The sequence below is a fragment of the Anguilla rostrata genome, chromosome 6, assembly GCF_018555375.3.
Source record: "Anguilla rostrata isolate EN2019 chromosome 6, ASM1855537v3, whole genome shotgun sequence".
Taxonomy (NCBI): domain Eukaryota; kingdom Metazoa; phylum Chordata; class Actinopteri; order Anguilliformes; family Anguillidae; genus Anguilla; species Anguilla rostrata.
The window spans coordinates 24,019,763-24,042,227 of NC_057938.1; the positions used below are offsets into that span (position 1 = coordinate 24,019,763).

At 41.6% G+C, this 22,465-nt stretch overlaps 2 protein-coding genes across 2 annotated transcripts in view; both read right to left on the reverse strand.

The window, feature by feature from the left end:
• LOC135256876 (beta/gamma crystallin domain-containing protein 1-like) overlaps positions 1–15,412 on the reverse strand; it is a 34,486-nt gene extending 19,074 nt beyond the window's left edge. The window contains exons 1-8 of the mRNA XM_064339115.1: positions 15,087–15,412; positions 12,388–13,475; positions 7,341–10,944; positions 5,860–6,015; positions 5,318–5,356; positions 4,927–5,045; positions 4,066–4,222; positions 3,176–3,315 (exon numbers count right to left, since the gene is read on the reverse strand). Of these exons, the coding sequence (XP_064195185.1) occupies positions 3,176–3,315; positions 4,066–4,222; positions 4,927–5,045; positions 5,318–5,356; positions 5,860–6,015; positions 7,341–10,944; positions 12,388–13,475; positions 15,087–15,089 (5,306 nt within the window). The 5' untranslated portion in view covers positions 15,090–15,412. The remainder of the gene's footprint in view (positions 1–3,175; positions 3,316–4,065; positions 4,223–4,926; positions 5,046–5,317; positions 5,357–5,859; positions 6,016–7,340; positions 10,945–12,387; positions 13,476–15,086) is intronic.
• Positions 15,413–19,893: 4,481 nt separating this feature from the next.
• tmem81 (transmembrane protein 81) lies at positions 19,894–21,638 on the reverse strand. The gene has a single exon (XM_064339116.1). The coding sequence runs from the start codon at positions 20,956–20,958 to the stop codon at positions 20,194–20,196; it is 765 nt and encodes a 254-aa protein (XP_064195186.1). The 5' UTR covers positions 20,959–21,638; the 3' UTR covers positions 19,894–20,193.
• Positions 21,639–22,465: the final 827 nt, after the last annotated feature.

Genomic DNA, 22,465 nt, shown 5'->3' on the forward strand with positions numbered 1-22,465 from the left:
GATATTAGGAAACTACATTCAGACCGGCTGTGACTCTCAGTATAAACCACAGGACTCACACACATTCTGACCAGCTGTGACTCTCAGTATAAACCACAGGACTCACACACATTCAGACCAGCTGTGACTCTCAGTATAAACCACTGGACTCACACACATTCAGACCAGCTGTGACTCTCAGTATAAACCACTGGACTCACACACATTCAGATCAGCTGTGACTCTCAGTATAAACCACTGGACTCACACACCTTTGGACTGGCTGTGACTCTCAGTATAAACCACAGGACTCACACACATTCAGACCAGCTGTGACTCTCAGTATAAACCACAGGACTCACACACATTCAGACCAGCTGTGACTCTCAGTATAAACCACTGGACTCACACACATTCAGACCAGCTGTGACTCTCAGTATAAACCACAGGACTCACACACCTTTGGACTGGCTGTGACTCTCAGTATAAACCACAGGACTCACACACCTTTGGACCAACTGTGACTCTCAGTATAAACCACAGGACTCACACACATTCAGGCCAGCTGTGACTCTCAGTATAAACCACAGGACTCACACACATTCAGACCAGCTGTGACTCTCAGTATAAACCACTGGACTCACACACATTCAGACCAGCTGTGACTCTCAGTATAAACAACTGGACTCACACACATTCAGACCAGCTGTGACTCTCAGTATAAACCACTGGACTCACACACATTCAGACCAGCTGTGACTCTCAGTATAAACCACAGGACTCACACACCTTTGGACTGGCTGTGACTCTCAGTATAAACCACAGGACTCACACACATTCAGACCAGCTGTGACTCTCAGTATAAACCACTGGACTCACACACATTCAGACCAGCTGTGACTCTCAGTATAAACCACTGGACTCACACACCTTTGGACTGGCTGTGACTCTCCGTATAAACCACAGGACTCACACACATTCTGACCAGCTGTGACTCTCAGTATAAACCACAGGACTCACACACATTCAGACCAGCTGTGACTCTCAGTATAAACCACTGGACTCACACACATTCAGACCAGCTGTGACTCTCAGTATAAACCACTGGACTCACACACATTCAGACCAGCTGTGACTCTCAGTATAAACCACAGGACTCACACACATTCAGACCAGCTGTGATTCTCAGTATAAACCACTGGACTCACACACATTCAGACCAGCTGTGACTCTCAGTATAAACCACTGGACTCACACACATTCAGACCAGCTGTGACTCTCAGTATAAACCACAGGACTCACACACATTCAGACCAGCTGTGACTCTCAGTATAAACCACTGGACTCACACACATTCAGACCAGCTGTGACTCTCAGTATAAACCACAGGACTCACACACCTTTGGACTGGCTGTGACTCTCAGTATAAACCACAGGACTCACGCACCTTTGGACCGACTGTGACTCTCAGTATAAACCACAGGGCTCACACACATTCAGGCCAGCTGTGACTCTCAGTATAAACCACTGGACTCACACACATTCTGACCAGCTGTGACTCTCAGTATAAACCACTGGACTCACACACATTCAGACCAGCTGTGATTCTCAGTATAAACCACAGGACTCACACACATTCAGACCAGCTGTGATTCTCAGTATAAACCACAGGACTCACACACATTCTGACCAGCTGTGACTCTCAGTATAAACCACGGAACTCATACACCTTTGGACTGGTTGTGATTGTAAAACACCACAGGAATGACAACCTGATAGCAGGTTTCTCTATTGCCTCTGGGGCCATAACTCAAGCACATGACTTTATAAAGCCAGCTTGGAACTGCAAGCAAAAGGAATTTGGTTATTTGCAGATGGGAGACAAATTCATATTTTTAGATGTTATTAGCTCAAGCCATATGCTAACATCATCGTCTGAAATAAATAAAATAATTTAAAATTGTGACATACTACACACAAGAATTATATGAATGTTTATTGTGTGCTAGATGTGTAAAATGCATAAAATCCATTTACTTTCATGTTCACCCTTTTCCAAATTTTCTTCCAACAACAAGAAGACTTTCATAATCCATTGTTATGTCAGGACCACTGTCATCAAAGTAAGATCTTTATTAACAATAAAGGCAATACAGTTTTGTTTGGCGGTATGGCTCTGTTCTGGGAGCTCTCCCACCAACCACGCAGGCCATGTGGATAAGGCCGGGAGGCCAGCAGCCAAACCCCCCTACAGGGGTACACACAGAACAGATCCAGCAGCAATGCAAATTCTTAACACATAGGGACGGAACTGGGGTGGTGGAGGGGATTTGCAACACAACGTGCAGATAGCTGCATGCAGGAGGAGCAGCCAAATGAGTAGATGGGGGCTGTTTAAGTAGACCGCCCTGTTATGTGAATGTACTGTGATACGTGAACATCACTCAGCTGAGCATCAGCTGATTCAGCCGGAGCGGCTTGACTCTCGTGGCCTGCCAGAACTATGCGATGCTCCATTTTGGGATTAGCACCTAGCTGTTGACATGTGTTACAACCACAGTACGGCCAGGATAGATCTTTTCCTCTGACTCGTAGCAGGGTTCTCTGGGATGCAGGAATAATTAAAACTATTTCAAGATGCATTTGTTTAACTAAATTTTTAATTTTATTGCCCATGTGTTCACTTTTACACAGGTTCAGCCACATCACTGACTAGGGATCACTGCATGTAAATCAGAGTGCGAGAGTGCTGGAGTGCTGAATTTTTTAAATGTATTATGACTCCAACTTCTTCACTGAAAGCTGAAAAGCACAGTATGGGGACCAAATATTCTAAAAATGTTAAATACCAGGTAACAAAGTGAGGTCAAAGGGGTTGCCCTCCTGCTAAAGCACTGGGTTACTGCTGCTATGGCCACTCAGAGTCAGGTATTGAATCCTGACTGTGGCTGCTGTGGCTGGCAGCCCTCTAAGGAAAGTGCACAACTGGTTGTATCATTGTCCAATAAGGGAGGGTCTCATTCAGCAGACCTGTACTTGACTCATCGCTGGCCAGTGGTTCCACAGGCCGCGTGTATAGTTTCCTTCTCATCTGCTGTTTCCAGCTGCACTTAAATGACACTCTTATGCCCCACACTGCTACAAATTCAGAGTTCAGACTGTTGGACATCTATGTACTGGACTACTGCACACTTACGTCCCAGAGTGGATCTTGATGGAGGCTGTGCTCTGTGGAATTCCAAATGCGCACACCTCCACTGTATCGTCCTCAAAGGTCAGTTTCCTGCCCATCCCCTGCAGCTCCGTGAACAGGTCAATTCTGGGAATGCTGTAGTCCTGGGAAGTATATAACACACATTGCATCAGATGAACAGACACAGTATATCACACAGCATCAGGACCGTGGGCAACGTAACATGCACTGCATTCAAACAGCCAACAACATATCATGCACTGCATCAGAACAGCCAACAACACACCATGTGCTGCACCAGAACAGCCAACAACACACCATGCGCTGCATCAGAACAGCCAACAACATAACATGTGCTGCATCAGAACAGCCAACAACATATCATGTGCATCAGACTGCATCAGAACACACACTGCATCTGAACACATATACAAATGCAACACATAATCAGAACAGCCACAACAAAATATACACGTTTAGAAAAAAGGGGAGGGGCATGGAAGACCATCCATCCACCCAGCCATCCATTCATCTATCCATTATCTACCCCACTTATTCCTGGTCAGGTTCATGGGGGGACTGAAGCCGATCCCAGCATGCATTGGGCAAAGACTGGAATACACCCTGGACAGGTCGCCAACCCATCGCAGAGCACGCCCACCATTCACTCACACAATCATGCCTACAGACAATTTAGACTCGCCAATTAGCCTAAACTGCATGTCTTTGGACTGTGGAAGGGAACCAGACTGGAAGACAATGACATTTACGATAAAGTTATAACCTTTCTTCTTGCTCAAAATCAATACTTAGATGACAATTTGGAATTGGTTCAGATTTATGCAGAGTTTAGCAGCACAAAACCATAAGCAGAACAGAGAAGAGACACTCACTTTGACAACCAGCCGGATAGACCCAATCACCATTGGGACTGTAGGGACAGAGTGGGCGGACAGCGGTTCATTGGCCCACTCGTTCACCAGCTGTACGGTGCCCTCCTCCAGAGCAAAGGTCCGGCCCTGGAACCCAGGCATCTCATAGAGCAGCCAGCTGGAAGGACAGCAGAGAGACATGTCTGGAGTGGTGCAGGAGCATAGGTCAGAGGTGGGCTGGAAAACGGGTTCTAGTTGTGTGCAAGAAGATAGCAGCATTATCTAGTTACGGTCTCGTGAAAATGCAACAACTGTCTGTGTTCATAAAGCTTCCAAACTATTCAGTGTCCCCACTGACAGCATTCATGTTTATTATTTTTTTATTATTTTACCGAAAAAATAAGCATAAACCTAGATGGTTACACTCCATCCTATGAATTAAATTCATTCCAGATTGCAAGCTTGCGGTCTGAAGTCTGCAACCATATCCATGAACGGCTGTCAATGTCAAATCAAATGAAAATATTCAAGGTGAAAAAGGGAATTTAAAAGCTTTATGTTGTGGTAAGCTCTCTCTTTCAAAAATGTCAATTCCATGTCTGAGGGTCAGTTCCATCAGTGTGTTTCTGTAATCAAAGTAAAGTAAGAGCATCATTTGATGTCTTACACCAACTGTTTGTTTGCAAAGTATTCAAGGAAAGGCCAAAGTTCCGGAAAGCCATAGACACAAAACCACGTATCAAAATCAACTATTTATAAGAATCATGTATATGTTGTATATTTTTAACTGTAGGTGAAGCTCACTTCATTAAAAAAAAAACATTTGTAATTCTCAGAGTTGTAAACTTCATAACACAAAATAAGTGAAGCCTTCAGACTTACCATCCTCTTACCACTCTTACAGAAATAACAGGTGACAGTTTCAATGAGGTGGCATCTGGCATGTCCCGAAAGATCTCAAAAGCCTTTCCAGCTAACTGAGCATGCTCATGAATGACAATCTATAAAGACAGGAAGAGACTCTTGGTGAGGTCTTTCACGTGATTTTAGGTGGTCACCACCAAGTGAATACTCACATTTAGAGCATGTTAATGTTAGTGATGTCAAGCTGGGAATCTCTTACATTTAAACATGTGGACATCATTATACCGCTCTATGATATCCCATAATTCAATGCCATACCAAACATTTGAATGGATGAATTTGGTACTAAAAGACTGCATGTGCATCTTCAAATCTCGTCACGTAAGAAACTCTAGAAAACTCTACCCACCTTTCCTGGGCGTTTGTAGACTCCAGTATCCTCATGTGCCTGCAAAGAAACCACACATGTTAAATGTTAATGGTAAATAAATAAAAGTAAATACATTATAAACATTTCAGCATCATCTTCATGTAGCCCTGCCAATAGGTTCTGCCAGTTACTGACCCGAAGCATCACAATCTCTTGTGTCTATGTACTGTTTTGCAGTAATGCACCAAATAAGCATGGATTGCAGAAATTTACATATTTGCTAGACACTGCATTATACTATTATGAATCATACCACTGATAACATGACAATGAGTTGACAATGCAATAATCATTGTCAAATAATTCTCCAATGTTCAAAACAGCATTTTTTCTTGCATATCTGTCCTTTATAAGCCACTATTTACAATTCAATTAATTTATATAGATGTAAACAGTAGTTCTGCTTTATTAGGGGTTTGCTTTTGAAAATGGCATTAAACACAAAAATGTCAGACAGTCAAACTTATTTTTTCCTCTCTTCCTTTGTAATAGCACTCCGAACGGGCCACGAAGCCACTCACATCAGCATTCATGTTGCAGAGGCCCTGCAGAGGAGATGGAGCCTCGTAAAGGCATGGCCCAGGGGCAGCAGTGGGTTCCCTGTCCAGCATGTGAAGGCCTGTACTTAAGGAGGCATCCGTCCCACCAGGTTCAGGAGCACTGACCCCAAAGTCAGGCTGAAACATGTATGAAGAACCATCACGTTAGGACACAAATCATGACAACGAAACGATAAAAAGGTTTTCAGCTCAGTGAAGATTAAAAACAAGACAGTTATGAAGATGTACCATCTTCATAACAAGACAGTAATGAAGATAGTACAGCTAACGTATGGCTTTACATTTTCTATGCAATTTTCACTAAATCTTTAATTAAGAGAAAATAAAACATATCTGTAACTGTTTTATCTCCTGTACCTTTTAGTTGTTTTATATAATTGAGTTGAAATTTTTCATTATCAATAAATCATTTTTAATATCCCACCATGATGTGCTGTAGCATTGTCAGGGCAATACTGGATTACCAGTGAAAAATTTCTGTAGAAGGGGCTTAGTGATTAATGATGAACTCTGAATGAGGAGGGAACTGGTGTCTGAAGAGGAAGTCCTGTCACTGACTTTACTGCATATCTGGGCACAATGATATCTTCAGGAGGCAACCAGCAGCTTTTGTTGTTGAGTTCGGGTAGCTAGCTAAGACCCAACCATTATAATTTTTAAAAGTTGTGACCAAAGGACAGAGCCTGCTCTCAAGCAAGACGACAGCTGTGCAGTGGCTTCTGTAACAAACCAATAGGTTACACTACAAACATGTACTCACTAAGCAGTGTAACTAACTAGCTCATGATTTGTCAACTTAAATTTAACTGGATAGTTAGCTAGGAGGATTTTGACACTCTTGGACAGAAAATAGGTGATTAAATAATTTGCCAATTTCTATGAATCCACTGATAATTACCTAATAGGGGAGTAAACATGATCAAATTAATTTGCAGTACAAATCTAGTTATACTGAGTGAATAATTGGAGTTTGCAGCACAGTTTTCCAAAGAGCTTGGCACAGTTTTAAATTTATTCTAGGTAGCTTGGGGTGTGTCATGGCATGTGACACCTTAATAGTGAGATTTCTAGCTAAACAAGTCAGTGCACAATTGGTGCACAATTAATCTTGAGTCCATAATTCCCTATAATTGCTGTATGATTTTGTTTATCCTATTACACAAACATGCCTAAAAACAATCAGTTTAAGATTGAGTCAAATGCCTCCAGGATCTTCTGTTCTATTGTGTGATACAGTGTGGTGTAGCTGAAGTTTTAATTCAATAGCTTCCTACAGCTCCTTCGGTTGATTATGCCTGCACTGGCATGCATACATACTTCATTTAGATGTTACAGCTACTGAAATATGGCTTTACAAATGTGTTTGTCTATAATGTTAATGCCATGTATGTATTTAAATCATAGTAATCTGTGTGAACCGATAAGATAGTAAAACAGCTAACCTTCAGACTCTGCGGAACAGTGCCTGGCAGCAGCTGGGCTTTTCTCAGCTCTTGCGGAAGGCATTTCCCCAGGGAATCCACTGGTTGGTCATCATAGCAGGATGAGAGTGCAGGTAAAGGGGAGGGACCTTGGTCAATAGGCTGATTAGACGAATCCTTGTTCCTCCGAGGAAGGAGAGTGACAGGCAAAGTTAGTGGCACTGGCAGGAAGGGCTCTGTGGTCTCAATGGAAGGCACATCCTTGTTCAGGGTTGAGTCAACTTGATCACTGGGCTTGGGTGCCTGAAAGCGTGAGTTGACAAGGTCGAAGAGCATAGAGCGCCTCCCCAGGTGCAAATTTCCCTTTTCAGACTCCTCTTCTTCCTTCACCGTCACTTCCTCCTCAGTCTTCTGGTTCTCCCGCATAAACCTGGAGGGACTCTCGCAGGATTTGAAGATCAAACTATTTTCAGTACTGGCCCGTTTGGGATTCATCTGTCTCTTGACTTCTGCACTCTGAAGTTTGACTAACATCCCAGGGGATTGGCCCTTCCTGTTTTTCTTCAGGCCAAACTGAAACTCCTCAGGGTCAAAGTGCTTTTCAAGGAGGTCTTCCTTTATTGCAGGCATAACAAAGGGGGGAGGGGGAGCTTTCAGATCACTGTGCTTTCTCAGAGGTAAGGAGAAAGGTGCACCCAAATATTTAATTTTACTAATGAAGTCCTCAAACTCATCTGATGTGTCCAGTAGATTGTTCTCACTGATGGAGGGGCTAAGTTTGTTCCAAGGGCTTGTTTGCTTCTGTCCCCTTAATGTGGAGTCCACATCTAGCCAACTGGATGGAGCATCTTGTCCAGCTGAGAAGGCAAGAAGATTTTTTCTCGCAGGAGAACAGGTACTGGATGTTGTTCCTTCGATTTCTTTGGGAACTGATATTGTCTTTGTATCCTTAACTGAATCAGAGAGAAACAAAGCTTCATCCTTGGTGGACTCCAGGACATGTTGGTGTGCACCATTGACAAGTGTCTGGGTGCTGCTTGACTTTCCCTTTGTTTCTTTCCCCATTTTACTCTCCATCTTTTGCCCCATTTTTACTTTGGTATCAATATTATTTTTTGCAGGGTCAGGTGGGCGTAGTACAGGTGAGACAGGCGGTATAACTGCATGTTCACTCTGCTTTAAGCTTTCATTAGGTGACTTTTGTGGTTTTTCAAGTTTTTTGGACTGTGATTGACTGGCAGATGGAGCTTTGTTTTCCTCATCTACCTCTGAAACTGCCTTGGGGGTTTTAGGCAAAGTGTCAGACTTAAGGTCTCCACTTGCCTCCCAGCTCTTCTGTAAAGAACGTGATGGTTTCTGCTTTTGTGCTGGAAATGCAGTCTTATCCTGACTGCTTTCTATACCAGATATTTGGTTGTCTAAGGGGCAGCTCATGGCATCAGCAGGTACTTGTCTCAATATCTCACTAACCCCTTCTACAGGTGCAGCCTGATCTGCTGCTGCCACAACTACTGTCTGTTCAGTTGAGCTCTTCCCTGGTGCAGCATTCTCACTCTTTGGGTCAGCCTTATCTGCCTGATTCTCTTCCACCAGCATACTCTCACTCTGTGCCTTCACTAAGCCTTGTTCTTCTGTCTGTGTCTGTTTTTTTATTAATTGGGAGCTGTTGCTGTCCATAATTTTACATTCACTTGATGGTACAGTCAATCCCTTAGTCTCAGATATACTAAAGCTGGAATCGTTTATGGAATCATTTTGCTGACTTTGTGTTTCACTAGATGCTGGGGATTTGATAGCTTGTTTTGGTTTTCTGGAGCCGGCGTTAGTTTTGAGTTTATTTTTCTCAGCGTGACCTGCTGTTGGTAGCTTGTTCACATCATGCACAGTATGATCACAGCCATCTTTCAACAGGGTTTCCTGCTGGATATGTATTGCCGTTTCTGTCTCTGTGTCCTGACTGGTCTTTTCTTTCTTAGGTCTGCTCTCACTTTGATCTTCTCTTGCTTTTTCTATGGACTCTTTGGAGAGGGGTTTCTTTACCTTGTCCATCTGCATGATTGACATAGATGAATCAACCTCCACAGCTGGCTCAGCTGCTGACATTTCCTCTGTAAGTGTGTCCTGTTTTTTCACTTCATGTGGAGAAGTTAGCATAGGTTTCTTTGCTCTGGTTTCAGGCCCAGTTATCCTAATCCTATGGGTGGGTCGATTCTCGCTACTGTCCTTAGTGTTTCTAAGTGCAGTGTGTGCTTCTGGGGTTTCAGACAATTTATACTTTGGTACTTCACTCTTTTTATTGTGCAAATTAATTTTACCATCCACACTATCCAAAAACCTAGTTGCAGCTGTCACTATATTAGTCTTTGAGTCTCGATCAAGAGCTATACTGATCTCTGAGTCTGGATCAGATATTGTGCTGGTCATTGAAACTGTAACAGAAGCTGCAATAGGCTTTGATTCTGAATCAACTGGTTTACTTGTCTTTGACACAGAGTCAGACTTAGGTGGTATAATAATCTTTGAGTCCAGCTTTGAAGCTGCAACTGTCTTCCAGTTCAATTCAGGGTCTGGAGACGACTTTAATACTGGTTCAGGTGCTGTAATGGTATCTGATTCTGGTTCAAGTCCTGAAATGATCCTTGATTCTGATACAGATATTCCAATAGCTTTAGATTCTTGTTCAGGTACTGTACTAACTTTATGTTGGTCCATCATAGAATTACCACTCATATCAGAGTCAGATTCTCCTTCAGGTTTGCTGAGCCTGTTAGGACTTGTAGTCTTAAGACTATCCTTGTTTTTACGTCTGGTAAATCTAGAGGCTGACTTGGCATATCCTTTATTTGGAGAGGGTTCTCTGGCTTGTTTAGTTGTTGGAGGCTCACTGGCAGAGTCTAATCCCTTTAGGTCTTCTGTGGGTTTTGGCTCATTTATATGCAGAGAGGCAGGAGGTATATCTTTCACAGTCAAATCTTTTGGCTCAGAGGTCTCTTTGCGCTGTGTCTTTGGGTAAGGCTGATTGTCTGAGGAAACAAAGCTGGCAGTTAAAGAGGCGTCTCTTCCCAGTCCTGGTGCCACCATTATAGAGGACGTACTTTTTTGGATTCTGGGCTTCACTGTATTTGTGACTTTCTCTTGTGGGGTGACAGCACCTGTTTGTGCCCCACCAGTTGGACTATCATCTATACCAGTGTCATTTTTTCTCTCATGGGTGTCCTCAAAGGTCTTCACAAATGGTATTGCTTTTGTTGCCTTGGTTTCAGTGGGTGGAGGTGAAATTGACTTAGTTGGATCTCTTAACTTCCTTGTTTTACCTAAGGGTACAGATGCAACTGCATGCCCCTGATCCTTGACCTCTGACCTCTCATCACTGTCAACCTTGCTGTCAGATGACTGTAACTTCCTTTCTACTTTTCCAGTGTTTGGGATGTCCACGTTTAAATCTACCTTTGCCTTCTGTGCAAACGTCCTGGCTGACTTCGGTGGTCCATCCACACTCTGGGTGCCATGATAACTTTTGGCTTGCATGGCAGCCTGTCCCTCAAACATGCTGATTCTATCAGCGATCTTTCCAGGGGCTCGGATGGGCTTGACTTGTAATGTTTCATTTTTCAGATTTGTTGTACTGCATAAAACATAGAGATTAGGGAGGTTAAACTTTCATTGTAAGGCACTCTGGATATAAAAACTGATTCATTGGACAAACATTTTAAAGAAGCCTGCTTGTGGGTGGCAGTGTAGTATAATGGGTAAGGAACTGGTCTTGTAGCCTAAAGGTCACAGCTTTAATTCCTGGGTAGGACACTGCCATTGTACCCTTGAGCATTGCTTCAGTATATATCCAGCTGTATAAATGGATGCCAATACTATGTAAAAAAGTTGTGTAAGTCGCTCTGGATAAGAGCGTCTGCTAAATGCCTGAAATGTACTGCAATGTAATGTGTCACTTTATTTTCCCTGACTGTACTCAAAAAATGTGACTAAACTGGCATCATAGCCTGTTTTGCTTTCATAAACATGCCCAAATTTAAGAGTAGTATGTACAGAGAATAGCTAAAAGTTGTGTCAATATGATCAGTAGCAAAATAATTAAACTTAAGTTCAAAAAGATGAAACAATTTTAAGACTTTGTCTCATGTCTATCAACCTTTGTGTATGATATTGCAGTTTTGGCAGCAGGCCTGATGGCAAACAGCAGCTTCAGATCCCATTCATGTGGTGGGGGTGGTAAAGCTCCAGTCACCGGGATTGATTTGTATTGGCTTGTACATGTCCACCTAAATTTATCTGAAGCTGGAAATGATTTGGTTGATTTGGGTGGTATTGACGTAAATCGGTGTTGAATTCCATAGTTTTATAAGCTAACTAACTAAACACTAGTGTGAGTACCTCTAGTGGGCCACCTATTAAAAGTGCACAAGTATTAATGAAAAATTACTATACATCAAAACAAAATTATTTTCCCATTTTCCCAAATGTGCAAACAATAATTGCACATCTTCCATTTTCACATGGCTTATCATAGTGTAGCACACAAGCCCTGTCCTCAAACTGAGCAATGAGTTTAAAAAATGAAAAGTCTGTATGTTTTGAGAGTAAATAGCCTACTTCCAAGAGTGAGCAAATAAACATCTTGAGCATGCTTTGCTATTTTATATCATGATACAAGGATGAATAATACACATACAATGCCCCATCATGTATTTTTCAATCCATTATAACAATTTAGAATTTCAATGCATGGAATCTTTCAAAACTGAATATATGAAAAGATATTTTTTTATAAAAAAGTATTTATGTGAAAAGTAAGGAACAATGAAATTTTAATTCCAAGTTTTCTTCATATTGTATTTAATAAAACAGCATATAACTGAAAAATGGTATGTAGTGATTTGTTTTTGGTAGCGGGGGAGCATTGGTGATTGCGGGGGAAATACAACAAAAAGCAGCTTGATTTGCATTACTGTTTATAAATAGACTTGTTATAACTACATAAAGGTGTTTTCCATTGTGAATTCAGATAAACCTGCTCCTTCAAATTGAAATAAAAAATAATTGTCATACTCACATTTTAATCTCTGACTTCTTCCTAGTTCCACCATTTTTCCCACTCTCTTTTTTAAGCCTCTCCTCCACAGAGCTGTCCCTCTCTGGGCTCAGGTCAGAGTTCACAAGCACTTTCTTGGCAAAGACTTTCTGTGTGGATGACACCTTCATGCTTCTGCGTTTGGACTCGGCGGTCTCAGTACGTCTCTCCACCCGATCCTCAGGGGGACTCTCCTCTGCTGCCAGGCGAGGCCAGTGTGATGCTGCGCCCCCTTCCAGAGCATCCGGATCACCAGGGGCTGGAGAAATGGGTGTGGCAAGGGGGGAATCTGAGTGATGAGCATCTGCTGGTTCCCCCTTGAGGTCCTGTGGGCTACTTGGCTCAGGTAAAACCAGTCCTGTGGGGGGGCCATTCGTTGGGCTGTCCTTCTCCTTGTCCCCCTGGGAGTTCTTTCGGGACCGCCTCCTCCCTGAATTCTTCCGCCCCATGGCTTCAGTGTCTCCCTCCTCTGAAGAGACTAGGGAAACGCGATGACTTTGAGCCCCAGCGAGGCGTGTTACTGACCTGTTCTCGAGCTCTGCAAACTCTGCCTTGAAAGGTTTGGAAACAACAGGCAAGTGGACCTTCACAGCAGTCTGTATGACCTGTGCTTGGCTGTCCGTCTCTGGGCTGCCGCTCAGGTTTGTCTCTTCCAGGTAAACCTGCAGAAGCTGATTTGTAGCTGCACGGTCACACTTATGGACTGATCTTTTGCCAAAAGGGGAAGATGAAGCTGTTTTCAGATGTTTAGCATTCTTCTCCTCTGCGGCGCTCCTGTCTGCCGTGCTGCTGCTGTTCCCTGAGGGGGCCTGCCCTCCCTCTGGAGCCTCGGCAATTCCTCTGCTGCTGGTGCCCCACTCTGTATGCGGTCCGGATACACCCTGCTCCACACTCTCACTGAGGTCCTCTACAATTTCCCCGAGCCCCGTCCTCTGCTGGCATGCGAGGGTCGTGTCACTGCCCGGGAACACACGGCTGGAAGAGATAAGATGCTGACCGCTGTTTTTTCTGATGCTGTTTGACACAAAGTTTCCAATGCATGCCAAAGCCCTGGCTTTCTCCTTGTCACTCTGTTAATACAGGAAAATTAGGATTACATTATATTATCTGTGGATGAGTGTTCGCGCGCAAACACAGAGACACACGCTCACACACGCCAACCATAATACAGCCAAATTATTTTCCTTCCAAGCCACACGTGCCAGAAATAGGCTGTATATGTTTCAATGGATATGGGATTTTTGAAAGGCTGGCGGGTACATAAACTATTTTTTCAGTTAGCTACACTGGAAAACCCGGCAACCTTTTCACTTAATTCTGTAACTTATACACTTTGTTAAGAAGACGATTGTACATGGAAGGAAAACCTTACAGATCGAGTCCGACGCGAATTGTATTATTACTTATTTATTATTATATATAAAGATAATCATTTCCAAACTCCCTCGAATTCAGCCATTTCCATTGCTCTGTATAAGATAATTACACACAATTATTCAGGCAACACCTTCATATGGATTCCAAAAATACAGATTACCGCCAATAGTAAAAGAAAGAAAGAAAAAAACGACTCTGAATTCACATGGGCACTACACAGCCATACAACGTCATACAATGAAAACACTTGTACTCACTACAATCGCCAAAAGTTTTCCTTTATCGTATTCTAAAGGTCAGGTTCCGGTTTTCTCCCTTGATTGTTCAGTTCAAATAGAACTATAGTCTAATCTGTCGCGTGCAAATTCCTCAAAAAACTACAGGCGCGGCACGTTGTCCGTTACAGTGATAGGAAGTTCGCCATGTCTGACTCCGCAGGCGGCTGTCGGAGGGGAGTAAGCAGGTAAAGATACCTTAAGTGAAATATGAGTCCTAGCTATGCGACTGGCTCGTTAACAAAACGCGCGTTACTACTGCCTCACAACGAATTTCTGCTAAGCATGCCTTGGAATTAACGCAGGGCGATGACAGTTTGAATTATGCCCAGCCTTAAGTGACTCATACCCTAACTGAGAATATTCAGGAAACATTGTTTTCGCTTCACATCAAATTGCAGTAGCCTACTGTTGAATGAAACCCACCTGGGTTAACTGTTTAGGATTGTGAATTAACGGAATAAACGTAATAACCTTGAATAAAGAAAAATGTATACAATTAACCTAAGTCATTTCAGAATCTTAAGAAAGTAAATCGTGTTTAAGAAAGCGAATGTGCTCTTGACGGGTTAATTTAAAGTTATTTTAAAAGAGAAAACAAGGGAAATCACCGAGATAAATAAGGTAGGTAGGCTGCGACTTTTTGCATAAACAAATAAAGAAAGGCAATGTCTGACTGATTCAAAAACTGGCCACTCGTTTTCAAAACTGAAAGCTATTTGTATAACGCGTAAGCCCTTTTAATAAACCTGATTTGCAATCAAAGTCAAACTCCACATCAGTAGTTACATGTTCCAGACTTTTATGACGAACGTCCAGCTTGTTAGGAAAGATAATCTGTAATAATACAAATTACATAAGCAAATATATTGACAAAAATGCCAGATAACCGTAAAAGATTGGGCTTTACATTCCACGCCTATGTTTGTTTTCACAGGATCAAACGTGATTACATAGCCTATATGTCATGTCACTACTGATTAAATAAAAAATAATAAAAATAAAGAATAATTTAAAACTCCTCCTTACCATGATAGTACTCTTGTCATTTTACACATTCGAGGACTCCCGGAAACCGGTTAAATTGAATCTAAAAAAGTCCACGGTGCAGGTGCAATACCGGTTGATAGCTGGCTGATTAACACACGCCCTTTTCTATAGCCTACGATATCTACTTTTGATTTACATTTGATTTCACTCAGCTATGGATAAAAATACGAATATCAGTCTATGCATAATATTTTGATGAAGCAAATGACACATTTAGCCATTAAATCTGATGGGGTTTATACATGACACCTGATGACAGGTAAAGACGTCTGTCTTGAGCTGGATCCCGGTGACAGATCATATCTGCCGTTGAGCAGCTCTCTTCAAACACGCACATACACAAACTCTGAATTATTCATCAGCAGCTTTGTAAACAGACCCCTCTGGACCACACCTTCTTTTATATTTCCATGACAAAAAGTAAAAGCCGCATTCTCAGCGGAACTAGAGATTTCAGTTCATACATCGGTATAGTGTAGTTCAAGGAAGTTCAAATTGGTTCATAGTTTCTAGATGAACTGTAGCAGGTGGGGTGTGATTTTTTATTGGATATTTTTTATAAGTAATAGGTCTATAACTCCACAGAGCACAGAAAAATACCTCCATATCTGAAACCTTAGAACTGTTAAACTGTTTAAATCTGAGTAAATGTTAACCCTAGAACCTGGTCTTCATCTAATAAATACTCCACAAGGTGGTACTTTTTTTGTATAACACAACACTAGACATAATGCATGCATGCTTTCAAATATATATATATATATATATATATATATATATGGAACTCTGTAACCTTAGGTTACGAGTTCTGAGTCCTTGGATCCTATAATGCTGCATGCTTACATTTGGACTAAGGGAGACAGAGATGAGTCATGAGTAAATTTCATTGCAATAGCACCACAGCAGACATTGTGACCCATTATTCCGAAACCACCGTGGTTTTCTGACCTACTGCTACAGAATGTGTCTGTAAAATGACTGAGTGCAGGAGTTGAAAAAGACCAATTAAAAACACTTTTTTCCTGCCATTTTGGAATATACCGTATATGAAATTTCCAATCAAACCTTTTCAGGCACATTTGGGCCAAACAGTACTGCAGGAGAGCCAGTGGCTATTTTAAAGCTTACAAGCCATATACCACTACAGGAGAGCTGGTGACTATTTTACACATTACAGTCCATACATAGTACTACAGGACAGCAAGTGGCTATTTTACACCCTACATATCACACATAGTACTATAGGAGACCTAGTAATATTTGGAGATGAGGGGTACTGATGACAGCTGGTAACCTTTGGGGAACTAACATATCGTTGGAATTGGGTAACCCAAGGAACCAAGCCTACTCCTGGTGGGATGAGGTCAGGTGTGTCCCAAACGTATCACAGTCACAGACAGCTATTGACATTGCCCAGGCTTCCAACCCCTGATCATGAAATAGAAGTTGATGAACGATCAGTGCATAAAGTTGGTGAGAAGTCTTTTTTTATGATTTCTCAGTCAGTCATGCAAACATTCCAAGTCACAGATAGTAAAAACAGAGCTATCCCTCTGCTCCACCCTGAAGATCCTGCCGGTTCTGTAGGTGGAGGGACCAGTTTAACCAGTGACTGTCGATAAGCAGGCGGAGCACTGAGCTGAAATCAACAAACAGCCAAGACAAAGAAGATGGGCAGGGAAATGACTTGAGTCATGTGACATAACTTTTTATCATGCATCATCTTACCTGCTAATGTTATATATCTGATGCAGACTAGAATTAAATAAAAACAATAGATTGCAGATATGATTCTGCATGAATAGTGTGATATTCATATAATTTTTTTTTTATTATGCTTCATTTGAAAACCTTAAAACTTGCCTGATGATGTATTCATTTGCTTGACAGAATGAACTACAGCTTTAACTGTTTGAGCTACAGCACACTAAAGAAAACTCATATAATGTGCCAATATTAGTGTGAAACATTATTTAGATTTTACTGGTTGTCTATTTGATATTTTGAACAAGATCACGACATAAAACCACCCATTAAAAAAAACGCATTGGTTTATAATGTGTTCTGTGTCAAGGCTCCTTCTGTCATTACTGCAAGGTTAGGTCAATACTGCTTCTCACCTTGGCCTCACTCAGATAAATAATTTAGATGTCATGCTCAAATAGTTTGAATAGGATCTGTATAAGTGCTGAAAAAGTATGTAACTCTGCTGCTCCCAACTGGAGATGTACTTACATTACACCTTTCTGAGATCTGTCCTGCTCAAACCCAGTAAATTATGTGTGTGCAGTCATAAATGAAATATTTCTACGTTTCATATCTATGAAAAATATGTTTGTTCCAAGTTTATTTTTCATTCAATTTGTTTCCTTTTTTAGTTTTTTCCTTTTAATTTGTTTCCCCGATTTAGTTAGACAGACAAATTCATTCCGATCTTAAGATGACTGCCACCAATTGATATGCTTCTGTGCTTTACAGAGATCAAGGTACTCAAGTGGGCCAAAACAGCCATGTTGCTGCAAAGTGGGGGCTGCTTGCAGGTTTTTTAAAAAATAGATAATTGCAGGAGGAAAACACTACAAACATTGAGCTGGTCCTGCAACCTCTCACAAGTTCGTGTTTGCGTGTGCTCAAATTTGTGTATGCAAACTGATGCACTTCTTCCCAAGACATACATGATGAGTACATAAAACCATAAACTTGTATGTAGTTCCACGTTTAGTGTCATGGTATATGTAAATTGATGAAGACTTAGTCAATAAATATATTTATTAGTTGATCTATACAGTAAGCACTAATGTACAATACATTAATCCTGGTTAAGTGTTCACATTTGCAACTTGGGGACTAAAATTTAACTGTCTCCTAAACTTCCCAGACTTCCTGCTGTTATGACTTCACTTTGTAGTTTGTATAGAAAAAAATCAAATCTTATATAAAGGAAAAACTAAAAAGCCCTTCACTTTTGATTTATTTAGAATTTTAAACATGTACATGGGGGGGGGGGGGGGTGAGATAAGTTGGCAGTCAAGACATGAGCTGCAAAGTGAGTAGGACTCTCATGCACCAGCATTAACTGTAATGTTAACAAATTATATTTTGTCATGGAGAGTATATAGGTTTTTATTTTGGAACACATGAGTCAGTGGTTGGCAGTGCTTGGTGGCTCTTCCCTTGACAGGAGATGATGAAGCCTCTTCTCCCATTTAAAGTCCCTGGCAATAATGAGTAGAACTTACAGGTTTACTGCAATACAGAGGCAACCCAGACAGACGCTCTTAGTCCAGGCACTGATCATTTCCTGTCTGGACGGCTGCAGCTCTCTCCTTTCTGGCCTCCCTGCCTCTGGCATCAGACCTCTGCTGCTCATTCAGAATGCAGCTGCCCATCTGATCTACAGCTCCACCAGACTCAGGCATGTCACTACCCTTGTCATCTCCCTACACTGGCTACCTGTATTAAACTAATTTTGATGTTGGGCTAAGCACCATAGGCATAGGCACCCAAATGTTTTCTGCACAGATGAACTATTTTGGTACCTATTGGCCACTAGCAATTCTGAATTTAAAATTGCAATCTTGAAATAAATCGTTTTGACCCAGAAGTTTGACTCCAATGCCACCAGACTGTACACCCTCAGAAATAAGGGTACAGTGGAGGTGCCTTTTTATTCTTTAACAAAAAAATTTCCCGAATATACCTTGAAAGTACAATAATATCTCAATATTCTATATGGGTATTAATACAAGCAAAAAAGGTACAAATTAATTATGTACTGAGAGCTCCGTTATGTTTTGGGGAAAAAAATAAGCCATATTTTTCTTGATTTGGCCATGATCTACACAATTTTAGATTTAGAATCAAACAATTCACTAATGGTTAAAGCTTTTTTATTAAAGGGTATTTCTATACCTTTTGGTTTCATCATGTTTCATTATAAAATATGTTCAAAATTACAGAGGGCACTGTACATGGGGCTGCTGGCAGTTACTGTAAGTATTTCATATTTGAAGTCAAACAGACTTCAAATTTCACAAGTCTTTTTTCTCAAAACCACTATTCAGTTTTAAGTTTCAGCTCTTAAGCAAATGATGCCCTAAGCATCATTTGCTTAAAGCAGAAAGATGAAGTCTGAGTTGTCAGAAAGTCAAGTTTCTCTTTATTCAACAGTAAAATTCAAAGCATGTCTTGGGGTGTCTTCGGTTGATATATGTAGAAAAGTATCAGCCAAATTTTTAACTGCTACGTGTGGCTAGCATCAACACCATTGACTTGGACTACTTCATATATTAATTTATATTGTCATTCACTGTATTGTCTTTTTATTACAGACGCTGAATGGCAATACTATGTCCCTCAAATATATGACCCTGCCCATCAGCAAACATATAAACTCACATACATGCACATACAATATAAATCTCAAACCTGCTTGAAATGGCTGAAAAGTCTTAACTGTATTCATGATCTGCAGGCATACCTGAACATCTACTCCCACTGGAAAGACGTGTTTTTCTTTGTACTTGATATACTTTTCATTTCATTGCTTACTTCTGAACTTTGATGTCACATTTCTATACACACACACACACACACATGCACACACACATGCAGTGGAGACCAAATGTCTGAGGATGGGGGTGACTGTATTAAAAAGGGGCTGTTATTTCTAAATGGATCACCCGATATGGATGTGAATTCCCTAAAATTAAAGCTGACAGTATGCACTTTAAATTCATATTTATTGTTTTATTTTAAATCCAATGTACTCGAGTACAGAGCCGAAAACAACAAAAAACGTGTCACTGCCACATGCACAAGAGCAATTTGTCTTTGGCATAAAATACTATCAATGACTATAGGTGGGCCTTTTTTGTCTTCTTGGTGAAACTGCACTTCTGTTTTCCTGAGTCTAACACTGACGTTCTCCACTTTTATAAGTCACTCTGGATATGGCATCTAATAAGTCACTGCAATGTAATTACAGTGTATTAAAGACACGTGACAGCACAGCTTGATTTATAGTTATGCCTTTGTTTATGAACAGAGGATCTGCCTGTGCTGCGCATGCATTAGTGATCAGAGTTCATATCACTGCTGCTGTGGCAGTGAGCCTCTGGCAGCCATAGTGGAGAGAGAGGAAGATGAGAGCCGCAGCTACGGCTGCCACAGTCAAACTGTACAGAACCATGTCCCTCTGTGTTAGATAGGAATAGACAGGCTCCGGTCCTGGTCCTGGATTCAGCCTCTTGTCTGTGATATCCCATTGGCTGAGGGCGTTGGTAAAGTTCAGGCGTATTACATCTGGGGGCAGGACCTTAACCCCGAAGTAAACCCTTTTGACCATGCGGTGGGTGCTGTCCTGCACGTCACAGCGGTAGGTTCCGGCATTTTCCTCATGCAGGGGGTCCAGCGTCACCTGATCCAGCACCGGCGTGTGCCAGCGGGCAAAAAGGCTGTCATCGGTGGTGACCACTCCACGGGCATAGCGCCAGGAGAGGAAGAAACCAAACCTGCCCTGAGCCTGCGTCACCTCGCCCAAACAGTCCAGCACCACAGCGCCCCCTGTGGGTGCGGTGAGGGTGCGCAGGCCACACTGCCAGGTCAGCAGGCACCGCACCTTGTGCTCGTGACAGTCCCGGGGAGTCCCACCTCCTTCCAGTAAACACTTCTCCTCTGTGCGGAGCCCCAGCCCACAGGTGGCGCTGCAGGGACCCCTGCGCACAATGACCTCTGAGCTGATGGACTGCAGGTCCTCCAGGTCAGCAGAGGGCAGTGTGGGGGCACACGAGACAGGACCGCTCAGCAGGCACCAGATACCAACAAACAACCAGAGCCACTGACACCTCATCACAATCTCCACCTAAAATGGGAAACAGCAACACACTTCTAGAAATCCCTGCCATGGTCTTCATTTTATTTTTAAAACTTTATGTAACCAGGAAGACCTCGTTGAGGTTGCAACCTCTTTTCCAAAGGGGCCCTGACAAAAACACAAGTTACAAAGACAATTGACCGAAACAAAGATCAGAACTATTGTGTTAAACCAGAATGATAAACTTTGAATGCTTTGCGTTACATGTTACATGTTTTAAATTACTTAGGTAGCACAAGAGAGAGTCGATAAGGTAAGAGTGCCCTACCTAAGGTAGCATTGATGATATAACCCTGTGCTGTTCTCCTTTTCTGGCTGAGAAAGTTTGGTAATTCAGTCTTCCCTTTACTCTAATCGCAATCCAGGCTGCATCTTTAGTTTGGTTGGTGATTGGAGGATACAGTTTTTGTGTTGTTGTGGACAATTGGCCAGTGCTTCTCTAAATAGCACCAGTTTTTCCTCACCATTCCTTTATCTGAATTAAACAATAGAACATACATTTCCCTGTCATAGTAATGTAAAGCTAAGGCCTTTATTGACGTCACAAAACTGAGCAGGCAGAGCTTACGGGAAAGCAAGAGCTGATAACAATGGACTGCATTCCGTGATTATTACATCACAGCACCTGAGACCATTTTGAATACAATCATTCTGATTCTGCATCATGATTCCATTCTCAGTTTTTGCATAATTTTCAGCTGTTCCTATTAAAAATATTATATCATTATTTACGGGAAGGAAAGCCTGCTGCTAAACACACAGTAGCAACATTAAGATACATTGGCAGTGACATTAAAAACCTGCTTAATAATAATAATAATAATAATAATAATAATAATTTTCCTAGGGTGAAGCAGCTAGCATAACATTATTTTTCCAACTTCAGGTGAGGCAGCTAGCATACAAGAAATAAAAAAATATATATATAAATTGTATTTAGAAATAAAATTATAGTAATTGAATTTAGAGATTCCTTAAGTGCATTGCTGCTATTATTGTTATATTATTATATAAATTGCTTCCGATCTAGAAACACTAAAATGCATTCTGGACTATGCTGAATCAGAAAATTAAATTAAACATTAGAATTGAGGAGGGCTGAGTCATTGATGAGGCAATGTGTATGTTGGCACAAAGCTGTTGGGTCTACTTGTTTTAAATTATTGGGACCGACTTCTTTCTGACAGCAAGGTCTCTGTGAGAGAAGAATTTTTATACTTTGTCCTTTCTTGGCTGCCTGTTTCTGATGGTTCGTCCCTAATGGATCTCCCTATGCTCTTACTACTCAGTAATGTTACTTTCTTCACCTCCGGTTTGTTATTATTTAGAGAGCAAAACCAAACTGTTAGGCTGGATTAAGGTCAGGGTTGTTTCAATAAAGCAGGTGTAAAATGCTACTAGATACTGACAGACAATTTAAACAAGTTTGCAGAAGAAGAACTGTCTGTACTGATATTTGACATGCACTTGAGGACAACTGGCT

Bases quoted from the DNA above. Each gene is read 5' to 3' on its own strand.
- tmem81 (XM_064339116.1), bottom strand. From the start codon at position 20,958: ATGAGGTGTCAGTGGCTCTGGTTGTTTGTTGGTATCTGGTGCCTGCTG.